Source organism: Mustela erminea, chromosome 7, assembly GCF_009829155.1.
Source record: "Mustela erminea isolate mMusErm1 chromosome 7, mMusErm1.Pri, whole genome shotgun sequence".
NCBI lineage: Eukaryota > Metazoa > Chordata > Mammalia > Carnivora > Mustelidae > Mustela > Mustela erminea.
The window spans coordinates 106,880,560-106,895,254 of NC_045620.1; the positions used below are offsets into that span (position 1 = coordinate 106,880,560).

A 14,695-nucleotide genomic window follows, 5' to 3' on the forward strand; every position below is an offset into this window, starting at 1 on the left:
ATGAATGGTGCAGGGTGCTCGGGCAGCAACCCAGAACCTGCCAAGGACAGAGTTACTTTGATCAACATCTACGAGCAAAGCCTATGATCTGAGCAGCATATGGCACAGCAGCTAAAAACGAGGACTTCAGAAGCACAGTACTTGGTTCGAGGTCAGTCTCTGTCGGCCGTCTGCCCTTAGGCAGGTTCCTTTACTCTGAAGCACCTATGTCTCTGTGTAAAAAGGGAGTGAGAAGAGTATGTTCCTCTTAAAGACGCTAAGAAGTCTAGGTGAGGTGATCCACAGAAGGTACTAGTAACTATCCCTTAACAAAGCTTAGCAATTTTTACTACCATCATCCGCCAGCATAATTCATAGGCCCAAGGGTCCCAATCTGGAAATGTGACCTCCAGCCAATGGTTGGTTTCTCTCTCCTCTCCTCTGCCACAAGACAAATCCTCTCAGCCTTTAAGTGTTTCCTGCCTTTACGGACAGATGGGTATCATCTAGCTAACTAACTGCATCCCCACTGAAGGGAAAGGGCCAGCTCTAACTTATATAGAATGTACTAAAATATTTGGCCATGCATTATTGTTTAGAATGATTTTATTTTAAGGCTACACAATATATATACATTTGTAAGTGCACATATGATGTGTTTTATGTACAAGGGTTAGACAGCTGTTTAAAGACAGCCAGGACCTGCTGGGAAATTATTGTCTATGAAAGTGTAGAAAATAACAAAGATCAACTTAGGAGACAAAAACTAGACATGGATACAAAGTATGGATATAGGTTTTCCCAATTAAGAACAGTATCTTCACCAGCTCCTCCCTGCTAGGTGGTCACAACAGGGGGGAAAACTTTAATCAAAGACGGAGCTTCGGGGTGTTGGTTCCCCGACTGAGGGAGAGAAGGGAAGAGCAACAGACAAAACCGCCACTCTTTGGTAGTGGGCTAGGCAGCACCCAGGCCACAGACGTCCTGGTCACTGAAGGAGCGATGAACCCTGCTCTGCCAGCTTTTCTCAGGCAAACTTAATCCCCTTGCCTCACCAGAATGTCGGAAAGGTCCTCGGTTCCTTCCAGCTTTAGATTCTGAAGAAAGACCAAACATGTGAACTTTAGCATACTGAAAATACAGGAATCATAACACAGATTCTAATCAAGGCAACAGGGTAGTGACTATAAAGAATGAGGTTTGTCCCGGGACTTTAAGTAAAATTACGTTACAGCAAATATAATTTGCAGGATAAAGCTAATTCCAAATCCTTGCCACCTGCAGGGGAAAAATGCAAAAAGCAAGACTTCCTGGGCACTGGTGCCCGAAACAACCTCTCTCTGTAAAGGGCCCAGGAGTGAAACTGTTTGCTCTGGCAGGAGCTAAGAGAAGTGAATAGCCACCAGGAGACACGATACGTGACTGTTAACAGTGTCTGTGTCCGTGCGTGGCCTCCTGCAGCCCTCCCCCTCACTGCCCCATCACCTCATCCCTGGCCATCTGCGCAGGCCTTTCTCTCCCATCTGCGCAGGCCTTTCCCTACCTAACAGCTCTCCTCCCACCCGACACCCCCACACCCACCCTGTGAACTCCCCACCAAGCTGGGCACTTGTTTCCCGCAGGATGAAATGGCTGTCCGAAGCCCCTCTCGCCTAAGCTTGCCACAAGCGTACCTCTCCTCACTGGGTCCTGAGGCAGGCCCGTCCTGCTGGCACTCAGCAACCATACCGCCCTTGCCAGGGCACCTTCCTATGCTGCTAACGATGGAAAGTTGAAATCACCCCCTGCACCCCACAGTGTGACTTCTGTAGCTTGGTTCCTGGTGGTTCCGCTCTGGCTAACAATTTGCACCCTGCTGGCACTGAGGACCCAGCGTCCCGAGTGCTGTCACACCGCACTTCTCAGGGATCTCATTACCAGAGGGGCTGATGACAGACAGGAGTGAAAGCCTGGGAGCAAGGCCACAAAAAGAGACATGTTCTGGTATTAAGTGTTGTGAGATTTCTCTCTGTGGCTCTGGGAAACAGAGCCGATCATCACCGTAGCACTTTCATCATGAGGGCAGAGGTCAGACAGGCACACAGGAAGTCCGGGGCACTTCTACAGCACCCGCTTTTGCTAGCATTCCAGTACAATCCGACCGACTCATCACCGTAGCACTTTCATCATGAGGGCAGAGGTCAGACAGGCACACAGGAAGTCCGGGGCACTTCTACAGCACCCGCTTTTGCTAGCATTCCAGTACAATCCGACCGACCCTCTCAAACCACACTTCGGTGTTCAGACAGGTGCCACACTCTAAGATCCCCCCTCAGCTGGGGGCCGGTGGGGGAGGTCAGAATCTACACTGGTGGTACACGAGGGCAGCGAGGGTAGGGATGCTCTGCCTCAGTGACAACATCTGCGTTAGGGACCAGGGCCCCGGGACACAAATGATATCAAGTTTCATCTGGGCTTGTTGCTGGCTGCCACGCTTGGCTGCCCGCCCGGGGTGGCACCAGCAAACTCTTGAAGAGATGGGTCCCTGCCTGCTCCCTTGGGAACCGACACAGCTGCTCAGCTCTGCAGCTGGCGTGGCGCACTGCAGAGCCTGGCCCGCTGTCACAGTTGGCACATCTCCTGGCTCCCGATGTGACACTCTGGTCCCAAGCCTTTCTTCATATCTCTTGGTGGTCCAGCTTGGCTGGCCACTGCCTCCATGTCTTGGGACTCCTTCTTCCTACATCTTCCTCTCGTCCTCCTCTGTCCCTTCTGTTCTCCACGTTTCCATGTGTCTTGACTTTGGCACTAGTAGGATTTGGCCTTTAAAGCCTTTGACACGCAATGATATCAAAGTGCTTTATGTTTTGAAGCTGGGAACTGATAGACTACAATTCAGCACTTAAATTTTTCCATTTGGGTCCTCCTCATTATTTTCATTGCTAATCATACCCAATGGTCCTTTTCTAAGATTCTTCTAAGTGCCTGGCTAATCCTCTGGGGTCGAAACTATTGAATAAGTCAACTGTATTTAAGATGTCTTGTGAGGTTGCCCAGGAAAGATCTAGAAAAAAACCTCAAACAGGGTGCCACAAATAAAGAATTACTCCCTTGCATACCAAATTTACCTACCTTTTCATTGGCTAAGTGTAGGAGACAGGCAAAGGCCAGGGGTATAGAGAGGTTCTGAGCCATGAGAGGAGGAAGGCTGGAAAACAGAGAGGCAAGTATTTAGCTTGGTCACTGTGGTTCTAGGACCAAAGATTCTTTCAACAAGTAAGAACACACATTTCCAGTGAACAAACTAATGAGAAGCAAAGAAATATTTCAGATGCATTTTATAAGCAGGTTTTTCCAGTTTCTTATTTGGAAATAAAATTTCACTTGCTCCATTCCAGCCAATGGTGCAGAAAAATGCTTTTATTTTTTTAAATGTCTTTTTAAAAAGTTGGTCTATATTAAGTCATTTATCAATGCAAAGAAGAAACAGAAAAATTGCCCCGAGTATTAAAACAGCAGATGGGGGCACCTGGGTGGCTTAGTGGGTTAAGCCTCTGCCTTCGGCTCAGGTCATGATCTCAGGGTCCTGGGATAGAGCCCCACATCAGGCTCTCTGCTCAGCGGGGAGCCTGCTTCTCTTCCTCTCTCTCTGCCTACTTATGATCTCTGTCTTTCAAATAAATAAATAAAATAAAATCTTAAAAAACAAAACAAAACAAACACAGCAGATGGTGTGAGGGTCTGTCACACCAGCAGCTCAGGCTGGAGCACTCTCAGCCGGGGCTCGGAGGAAGGGGCCGGGAGCCCCCCGCGTTCACCGGCTCATACCTCTTCTGTAGGTCCCTTGTGAGCCCGCTGAGCATCTTCTCATCAGCCACCTTCACCAGGTCCTCTTTTCCAGTTTCACTGTGGTTTGTCTAACAGAAGAAGGATATTGACACTTAGACATTCTCGGTCAGTTCACTTTTGAGAAAGCAACATAAATTTCGAAGTTGTACCTCCAAAGAGTTTACAATGAAACCAAAACATTTTCTAAGTTACATCTTGAAGAAAAGGGACCCATAAAGAGACCCTGTGCCACAGCCCTGGACTATGACACTGACGAAATTATGGTAAATGTGGACGTCAATGGCCAGTATAATCTCAGTAAAGGAAGAATTGCAAAGAGGATTCTGGGCTCCTCTGAAGTAAAAAAATACAAACTAACAAAAGCCATGATTATTTATAGCTTCAACCAAGGGCAGCACAGAATCCATAATCTCTAAGGCAAGCAGTTATCAAAGGATATCATGTTTGGTATTTGCATTAAGATAACCCAGAATGTGTACACAGGGAGAGGAGTGGGGTGACAGGACAGGATAGGTGATAGTACAGATAAAACAGTGATAACTATTGGAGAAAAAGGTGTTCACTATACTATGCTCTCTCTGCTTTTGAATACCGTCGAATATTTTCTTTTTTTAAAGATTTATTTAGGGGCACCTGGGTGGCTCAGTGGGTTAAAGCCTCTGCCTTCAGCTCAGGTCATGATCCCAGGGTCCTGGGATCGAGCACCACATTGGGCTCTCTGCTCAGCCGGGAGCCTGCTTCTTCCTCTCTCTCTCTGTGCCTGCCTTTCTGTCTCCTTGTGATCTCTGTCTGAAAAATAAATAAATAAAATCTTAAAAAAAAAAAAAAAGATTTATTTATTTGAGAGAGAGTAAGAGAGCATGTGTGAGCAGGAAGAAGAGCAGAGAGAGAGAGAGAAAGAGAATCCTCAGATTCCCCACTAAAGGTGGAGCCTAACATGGGGCTGGATCCCAGGACCCTGAGACCATGGCCTAAGTTGAAATCAGGAGTCAGATGTTTAACCAACCGAGCCACCTAGGCACCCTGTTTGAATATTTTCATGATAAAAGATTTTTTTTTAAAAAAAGAATAAATCCTGGATGCCTGGTGTGGCTCAGTTGGTTGAGCAACTGCCTTAAGCTCAGATCATGATCCTGGAGTCCAGGGATTGAGTCCCACATCAGGCTCCCTGCTCAGAGGTGGATGGTGTGTGTCTGCTTCTCCCTCTGACCCTCCCCCTCTTATGCTCATTCTCTCTCTCTCTCTCTCTCAAATAAACAAACAGAATCTTTAAAAATAAGTAAATAAATAAATCCTTCGTTAACTGGGTATAACCAGAGGACAAGGTATTATAAGTCATTTAAATTAGAAGTTTAAGTAGAACCCCGTTCCCACCTCTTAAAAAGCACATTTCTCTTACATTTGTATCCTATTCAGTTTAGTTGATAAAACCTTATGAATAGGACTGAAGCTTTATCTGATAACCATGACTACACAACTCGGGGTCCTCAATCAAATCATGATTTTCACTTCTCAGCCAGCAGGAGAAGGTTTAAGAGAGCAGGCTGAGTTTTCCAAAAAAGCTCAGAACACTGCCTGAACAGAAGAGGTCCAGAAGAAAGAATGGAAGGATTCTGGTTAACTAAGAGCTCCATTCAGCTGGAAAGAATTAGTCAATGTTTCACCTTATTCTGAAGGAGAGAGAGAGAATTTGACAGAAAAAAAAAAGTAATAATAATAATAATAATAATTTTTTTTATACTTCTTTTCTACTTAGAATACATCTCCCTATTAGATCAAAGGGCTTAAACATTTTATGGTATGTGAGATGTTAGAATTTGTTTTCCAGAACAGTGGTTCATCAACCTAAATCACACCAGCAGTGAGTATATACGCCAAATTTTTCCTCAACTCTGTTTAATTACTAAGGCTGCTAAAGCTCTGTTTAACTGCTAAAGCAGTGGAAATTGCTTTGGTTTGTATTTTGTGATGACCAGCAAAGTTAAATAATGTCTGTGCACTAGTTTACCATCTGTATCACTTTTTGTGTGATTTGTTTGTTCATATACTTGGTTCATCCCACTTTCAGAGGTGTGAGATCTTTCTTGTATTTCTTTTTCTTTTTTTTTTTTTTAAGAGTTTATTTATTCATTTGAGAGAGAGAGAGTAAGAGAGAGCATGAGAGAGGAGAAGGTCAGAGGGAGAAGCAGACTGCCCATGGACCTGAGAGCCTGATGCAGGACTCGATCCCATGACTCTGGGATCATGACCTGAGCTGAAGGCAGCCACTTAACTGACTGAGCCACCCAGGTGCCCTGTCTTTATTGTGTTTCTGAAAGAATACTTTCTCTATTCACTGCTGATCTTGGAGCCTTAACCATGAGCCATTCCCCTCCCACATGCTGGGTAGCTGGAGAGCAAGCAGAGCGTGTTACCTCTGTGTCTGCTTGCTTGGAGAACTTTGTCAGCAAACTCCACATGCTCTGCTTCAACTTCTTCATGTCCATTCTCTTGGCAGTCTTGGCATAATGAATTTCAATTTTATTTACCTAAAATAGATATGTGACAAAGTAAAATTAAGCAAACTAAAGAAACATTTATAATCTACCCATTATAAAATCAAAAAGTCTGGAGTTCAAATAAAGATTCTGATATAGTCTTGATCAAAGGAATGACAGAGCTTCGTTTGGATATGCCAAAACAGAGTCCCTCATTTCAATCTAATTTCTTGTTGATCAAATGCAATCTATATTTTTTTAACTACCCTTTTTTTTTTTAAAGATATTTAAAATTTATTTATTTGACAGAAAAAGAAAGTGAGAGAGAGAGAGCATGAGAGGAGAGGTCAGAGGGAGAAGCAGACTCCCCATGGAGCTGGGAGCCCGATGTAGGACTCGATCCAGGAACTCTGGGATCATGACCTGAGTCAAAGGCCGTCGATTAACCAACTGAGCCACCCTGGCGCCCAAGTACAATCTACATAAAGACTTAGCTGGGGGCTGCCTGGGTTAAAGCCTCTGCTTTCGGCTCAGGTCATGATCTCAGAGTCCTGGGATCGAGCCCTGCATCGAGTCCTGGATCTGGATCTCTGCTCGGCAGGGAGCCTGCTTCCCTTTCTCTCGGCCTGTTTCTCTGCCTACTTGTGATCTATCTCTCTGTCAAATAAATAAAATCTTTAAAAAAAAAAAAAAAAGACTAAGCTGGAATTCTAGGGTAAAGAGCTAGGCCAATCAAATGGATATGAAATCACTAGGCCTGTCACCTGGTATGCAGGTGATTAATGCATCATCGTTTCATATAAATTGAATCTGGCCAAGATTTTCTTTCTTTTTTCTTTCTTTTTTTTTTTAAAGATTTTATTTATTTATTTGTCATAGAGAGAGAAGCGAGAGCAAGCACAGGCAGACAGAGTGGCAGGCAGAGGTAGAGGGAGAAGCAGGCTCCCCGCCAAGCAAGGAGCCCGATGTGGGACTCGATCTCAGGACGCCGGGATCATGACCTGAGCCGAAGGCAGCTGCCCAACCAACTGAGCCACCCAGGCGTCCCGATTTTCTTTCTTTTTAAAAGACATTTTACTTTTATTTATTTTTATTTATTTATTTTTTAAAAAGATTTTATTTATTTATTTGACAGAGAGAAATCACAAGTAGACAGAGAGGCAGGCAGAGAGAGAGGAAAGCAGTCTCCCTGCCGAGCAGAGAGCCCAATTCGGGACTCGATCCCAGGACCCTGAGATCATGACCTGAGCCGAAGGCAGCGGCTCAACCCACTGAGCCAACCAGGCATCCAAACGACATTTTACTTTTAAGAAATCCTTACACCCCCCACGGGGCTTGAACTCACAACCCCGAAATCAAGAGTGGCCTGCTTCATGGACTGAGCCAGAGCCAAATGGCCAGCCTCACCCAAACAGCACAGAAACCGATTTTCCCTGCCTGCAGCCTTCATTCACATACTTTACCACTTTGCTTCTAGTCATGTGGTTTATCACCATTTTTTTTTTAAGATTTTATTTATTTATTTGACAGACAGATCGCAAGTAGGCAGAGAGACAGACAGAGAGAGATGGAGAAGCAGGCTCCCTGCTGAGCAGAGAGCCTGATGCAGAACTCGATCCCAGGACCTGAGCCGAAGGCAGAGGCTTTAACCCACTGAGCCACCCAGGCGCCCGGTTTATCACCATTTCTAAAGAGATGGCTAGTTCCACACAAACTAAATTAGCCATCAGCTCGAATATTCTCAACATGACCCTATTTAAGAATCAGCCACTTGGAGATCAGCAGGTTAAAACTGAGAAAGAAAAAAACAAAAAATCAAGTCCAGACCAATGTGACTCTCATATAGATGAGGAAAATTAAATAGATCTCAGGCAAACAATCTAACATAATTCTTGGCTTTCATCTTTACCTTCTGAGGTTCAGCTACCAGATTTGACTCCCCATAAGTGATGATGTCTAATCCTTGGACTTCAGGCACATCACCATTCTCTTGTGCTGTCTTAGGTGGATGGCAGGATGTAAGGTCAAAGGTCCCACTTGGTCCCACAAATAAGTCATCCGACTCTTCATAGTCACTGTCAGCAGCCTGGGCAAGGAAACAGTTCTTTACGTTTGGCAGGATCTTGGAGTGTCCTTGAAAAAGACTCTATTTATACATTAAGAGCAGAGCACTTGAGGGTTCGTTATATGAGTCAAGCCTAGGATGGTCTTCTAGGTGCCTCCAGTGACCCTCTGGTTACACATAAGCCCTATGAGGAAGGTATCTGCTAACTAAGACCTCCAGAGCAAGGTAGGAGGAATAATCACAACTGCCAGTGTCCCCTTTGGTTTCTAGCAAATTTCAGATTTCATTTTATGGACAGCATTTCCAAAACACCTGAGATCTGACCCACATGCCTCACCCGACGTGAGCACAAGAGGTGTCAGAGGTCTCCAGCCAGCAGTGGGGGTCCTGCCTGGGAGCTGTGAAAAAGTCGTTCTTGGACCAAGACCAGCAGGAATGGATTAGATCTCTGGGCTGGAGCCTAGGACTTGGTTTTCAAGCAGGCTCTCTTACCCCCTAAAAATGTGAGAAGCTCATATCCCCTAAAAATGTGAGAAGCACTTGCCAAGCGGTCTGGATTTTCATTAAAAGGTAACCACCCAACTCTCCTCCAAGGAAGATGACAAGGTGAACAAGCTATTCTTCAGTTCTTGTCCCTCTCCCCAAAGTGACACAGAGACCTAATATTTCCTCCCTTTCTGTTATTTACATTTGCCACTTTATTAGTAGACTCATAAAATTATTTAGTCTAAACTAAGATTTAAAAATGGAGAGTGGCTTATACAAATTCACAACGTAACAACCAAAATCAGAGCTATAAGCCCAGTCTCCTGAATCTACCCCCTAGACCTTTCCCTTTCAGATCCCACCATCTTCACATGTCTGAACGTCCTGTACCCCTAGACAAAAATATTGGTTTCTAAAAGCAAGAGGAGTATTTTCCTCTGAAATCCCAAAATAGTCAAAATAAGTGCTTTGCACAGGCTAAAGACATTGGCTGGTTTATTGGAATATGACCATTCACTTTCTACATACAGGGTTTGCGGTAAAGCAGGACTAGCTTTTGGCTGTTTCCTCAGCTTTTTGCCATTTCCTGATGCCTGGGGGGCTGGGCAGGCAGCCATAACCCTCCTCCCCCAATTCAGAATTTCCTACAGTCTTCCGCCATATAGGAAAGGGAGGAGATGGGGAATAGAAAAGGCTCTTCTGCTTATGAGAAAGGACAGAGCTCCTCTCTCCTTTTACCTGTAATCCAGGGCAAAAGTTGGAGGTGTCGTTAGGGTTGTTGTAATCATAGTCTCCAATTTCTTCATAATGTTCGGTTCCTGCTCTCTGGCCTTGGGCAGTCTTAAGTAACTAGAATGAAGGAAAGAACAACTGCAGAAAGCAATTTCTAGAAAAGTAGTTCCAACCTAGGTTGGATGATAACCTTAGTTCTTATGATCAAGCTCCTAGAATTACAGAATTTTAGAGTTTTAAGGGCAGTGAGAAGTCATCTAATCCCGACAACTTCAGTTGCACAACTCCATTCTAGAGCAAGCCCCATGGTAGTAGTGCTTGGAGGCCATCCATCCCAAATAAACCAGAGCAGCTCATTTGCAATTAGGTCTGCACACAATTTCATTTTAAAAAGGGTTCGTTAAAAACAAAATTGCCAAAAAACAAAACAAAAACCCCAACAGAATTGCCTATAGTTATCTAAAAAGAAGTCAACTTGAGGTTGCTCAAGTAATTCTGAGAGAAAACCCACTTATGATTTTAATTCACAGACAGCCTGTCCCATTTCTGGGGAAATCTCTGCTCCCTACATAGCTATAGGGAGAAACATCCAGCTCTTCTCCCCGTCATTACACCCCCAGGTCTTTGTTCTGCCTTCCAGAGCCTCACAGAACAAGCCTCCCTCCTCTTTTGGGAATGCCTGTGACCACAACCCTTCAAATATTTGCTGCCCGTTAGACCAGTGATTTTTACCTGGGGTATGTGTCTTTGGGGTGAAAGGTCCCCCAGCAATGGGTCTGTGATTAAAGGAGAGAGACTGATACAAAGCAAAGGTCAAGCAAATCTTTATTCCGCGCCAAGCATCGAGAATCAAACCGAATGTTCGGGGCCGCGCCTCTTACAGAGAGGGTGACCTTTCTCTGCTTCACAGACTAGCTTTTAAGGGCAAAGGCCATGTGGTTGGGCCTGGCCACGCATAGGTGGCCAATGAAATTGTAACACACAGAGAAAGCTGCACAGTCATGTTAGGTCACACATAAGTGACCAATTGAATTACAATTTATCCTAGTGGATATTGGAACTAGCCTATCACCTTGGTCAGAATTGGTGCCCAAAAGGCTCCCAAAGGGTGGGGCGCATACTCCTTGGTAACTAGGGAGACAGTATGCGGCCCCCCCTCCCCACAGATGTCTCCACATGGCCTGAACCACTCTTGTATTTGGGCTTTGTTACCTGGGACTGGTTTCTGGGACTGGTTTTTAAGTAAGTCCCCTGGGGGGAAGGGGGGCAAGGACAGTTTAAGGGTTAAACAACAAGGTTATTGTTTAACTGGACGGAAATGGAAGTGCTCTGGCTAAAAAGGTCCTTAAAGGAGTGAAGGAAGTGAGGCTGAAGGTATTCAGTTTACAAAGCATACTGAATATTCTACTACAGTGATATAATCCAAAAGCAGGCAAAAAAAAAAAACCAAAAAAAAAAAAACACCAAAAAAAAACCCACCACAAAAAACCCCAGAATGTTTTTGTAACACAATCCAAAAATAATATTCAATAATAGGTATTTATTGACTTAAGTCCTCTTTCTTCCTCAGTTCCTCATATGACACCATTTCTAAATCCCTCCCCATTTAGGATACTGTCCTTTAGGCACATGGGAAACTGTCCATAGTCTACAAGAAGTGTTTCAGAAAGGGGCTGTGACCGCCTCGTGTTATCAGCTGGTTGCTACTAGAATCCGCCTGTAAGATAATTAAACTGGATGGTTGATCTGTATGGCCTGTAGCCAAACAGTGCTTACTAACCCAGCATTTAATTTCCAGGGTTCCCAGAGTTTAATAGTCATTATCCCCGTGTAGCCCTGGTGGAAGGGCAGGGATCTTCAGTTCCTGCTGCCTGGCTGCCCTACCACTCAGTGACTTTGACCCTGTGGACAATCAGAAGCAGAAGTTCTTTCTTCTACTATAAACAACAAAACTACAGCCCCTGGAATTAATATGCAAATTCCCACCGAAGGCCACAGTCTTCAGATGCTCCTAATAAGGGCTTGAGGGAAGGGGGTTGGGTAACTCCTGGCCACAGAAAGGAGCTCCAGGCTGGGTAAGGTTTGGTAGCAGTGTCCACTGTCCCTCTGTCCTGCTCTTCTGCCGCAGGGCCCCATTTTCCCATTAGAACATGACCCGGCTAGCATCTAACCAACACTGACCACAGCCATCGTTTCTACTACTGCTGCAACTCTGTATCTCTTTCTACATTTTTAAGAGTATTTCTGTTAAGTAAACAGTACTGATTAAAAGGAAAAATATATCAGTGTTGGTTTATAAAAACACAATGGGAAATTGTGAATCCGGAGAACTGTATACATATCATTAATGTCTTGTAGAGAAGCAGGCAGAATAAGGAAGAGGAAAATAAAGACAGTTTGTGTCTAGGACACCACAAGACCAGAACACCCAAGGAAAGCAAGTGAGCAGAGGGTCTAGATAAAAGGGAACTTGGCAGGAACCGCTGCCTGGTAACCCTGGCAACGGTGACACGCACTTGCGACCAGCATCACCAGAAGCAGCCACGCACGTGCAGATGAGGTGAACAGCGACTGGGGGCCAGCCCTGGGTGGTCTAGATGCTCATCAGAAAGAGGAGCCTCGACAGAGCCCAGGAAGGTGGCCCAGCTCTAGATAACTCCCTTGAGGACTGCACAGTCAGGTGTTTGGCACCCACACTACCCCATAAGTCACAGTGGGGCTCGTGTCTACACCTGGATCATAAGGAAGGCAGTGTGGCCTGGGGAAAGCAACTGGCTAGTGAACCCATAACATCAATGAGAAAGGGAGAGAATCAAGAAATAACTACCACCACGTAAAAACCTTAGTGAAAGACTGTTTATCCCCCTAGCGTTTCAGCACCAAGGCCTCAGCGGCCACCCAGCAGTCTTACCAGCTGAAGTATCCAAATCTCCAACCTGCGTCTATGCCATAAGCTTTCCCTTTAGCTTTGGGAATGCAGCTACACCCTCTGCATTTCCTGGTGACTGCCCCTGGCTAACACCTTCCCCTCCCCTTGCGCTCTCCTTTTCCTCAAAGGCGCGGGCTGGTAGTCAACATTGCCAACCATCTGATTTCTCCCACGCTACCAGCACGTTCGACAGCAGCAGCTTGGAGGAACCAAGGAGCAGTCTTACCCTGGTGCCTGGTTTGAGATGCAGCTGGACAAGATGATCTGCCTCGTAGAAGAAATCCGGGGGAAGAGTGGTGGCTTTCCAATTCTGGTTCTCCAAAGTGGACTTGGCCAGAATAGTAGAAGCCTGTTAATTAAAAATAAAAACCTTTTTTTTTTTTTTGAGAGAAAGGGAGATATTGAGAGAGCACACATGAGGCAGGAGTGGAAGAGTAGCAGAGGGAGAGAATCTCAAGCAGTCTCCACACTGAGCACAGAGCCTGTTGCAAGCCTCACAACCCTGAGATCACGACCTCAGCCAAAATCAAGAGTCAGATGCTTAACCAACTGAACCACTCAGGCACCCCAGGCATTTTAGTAAGAATGGTCAAAAAAAAAAAGATATGGTCAAAACAAATTTTTTTTTAAGCAGCTTGGGAAGGATTTGGGCAGCACTAGCCTACTGTCAAGAGTTCCCAGTTCTGTAGCAAAGAGTGATTTTGCTAGACATTATTAATATTCTAAACCTGATTCTACCTGCCACTGAGTTCAGGGCTATTTCTCAATTCCTCTAGAGTTTGAGGGAGAATGAAACCATCCATTTACTATAAAACTTAAATTTATAATGAATTTTTTAAAATCTGAAAAGAGTGAAAAGAGCAATTTTAAAAAGCATATAGGCTAATAGATCTAGCACAAACCTTTGTTTTTTTAAAATATACATCAAAGTCAATATCATCGTCAAAGTCAATTTCAAAATCCTTCTTTGTACTCTTCTTTTTGTTCTCTGATTTGAAGGAAGCATCATCTGCAGAAATGAACACAGATGTCACATTGTTCACCTCTGTGGACAATATTATGTACCCATTTTGCAAGATCTTACCAACCGCAAAAATGCTCACGTTTTTGTCTGAGCATAAAAGCATCAGGAAAGGCAAATCATACACCTAGTTTCATCCCTAACTTAAGATTTGTGGTCTTGCTAACAAAACACAATTACAAGTATGCTAATTAATCCCTTCTTTTCAAAGAGAGAATGTAAAACACATCATGCTGGCAAGGCCCTTCAGAGTTCTAGAGTCCTGCCTTGTAAGCCTGTGGTCATTCCCACGTATGGCCTCTGTTTGAAGTCACGTGGATACTGGATGATCATCAACACTATCTCTTAAAGTTCACACTTGGAAGTAGAGATGTTCAAACTTAGAAGTACATACGTTTGAGTCGGGGTCTAAAGCGCCAGTGATCTGGGCCAGCCCACATTGACATGGTACGGGGACTAAAATAGGAATATTCTCCAGGTTTCGTGGATAGAAGAGGGCACATGGTCCTAATGTCTCCGTCCCCAAGGGGAATCATTTCTCTCCTGTAACACACATGAAATCATATTTTTACCTGTCCAACTGTGTACATGTCAATATACATAATACAATCATGCCATTTACATGCAAAGCAGCGTGTGATGAAACTGAAGACGCTACCTACCCACTTCTCCACAGATGAGCAGCATTTCTAAGAGTAAGTCCAATATAAATATTTCATCGTTAATAATTCCTTAGTTTTTACTTCATCAAAGTGCTAAAATTTCTCTTAATTCTATAATATTATGATCACAAATAGCTATACAAAGAGGCTTTAAAGTACTTCATGGAATACAAGTTTACCCATCTGAGAGATAAGGAAACAGTGGCAGAGGGAAGGTAAGTTGTCTTTTTTTTAAAAATTTTATTTAAGAAAGAGTGAGAGGGGGAGCACACAAGAGAGGGGGCAGTGGCAGAGGGAGATGCAGGCTTCCCATTGAGTAGGGAGCCGCATGCGGGACTCAATCCCAGCACTTCAGGATCATGACCTGAGCTGAAGGCAGACACTTAACTGACTGAGCCACCCAGATGCCTTGGAGAGAAGGTAAGTTTTCACGTAAGACTGCAGTCAAGTAAAATGCCAGAGCTGGGGGCGCCTGGGTGGCTCAGCTGGTTGAGTGACTCCCTTCAGCTCAGGTCA

General features: G+C 44.6%; 1 protein-coding gene across 1 annotated transcript in view; it reads right to left on the reverse strand.

Moving 5' to 3' along the window:
• Positions 1-567: 567 nt before the first annotated feature.
• Positions 568-14,695, reverse strand: part of NCAPH (non-SMC condensin I complex subunit H) — a 37,043-nt gene continuing 22,915 nt past the window's right edge. The window contains exons 10-18 of the mRNA XM_032352833.1: positions 13,912-14,060; positions 13,399-13,505; positions 12,723-12,845; positions 9,574-9,684; positions 8,194-8,370; positions 6,222-6,335; positions 3,787-3,875; positions 3,091-3,166; positions 568-1,076 (exon numbers count right to left, since the gene is read on the reverse strand). Coding sequence (XP_032208724.1) covers positions 1,017-1,076; positions 3,091-3,166; positions 3,787-3,875; positions 6,222-6,335; positions 8,194-8,370; positions 9,574-9,684; positions 12,723-12,845; positions 13,399-13,505; positions 13,912-14,060 — 1,006 coding nt within the window. The 3' untranslated portion in view covers positions 568-1,016. The remainder of the gene's footprint in view (positions 1,077-3,090; positions 3,167-3,786; positions 3,876-6,221; positions 6,336-8,193; positions 8,371-9,573; positions 9,685-12,722; positions 12,846-13,398; positions 13,506-13,911; positions 14,061-14,695) is intronic.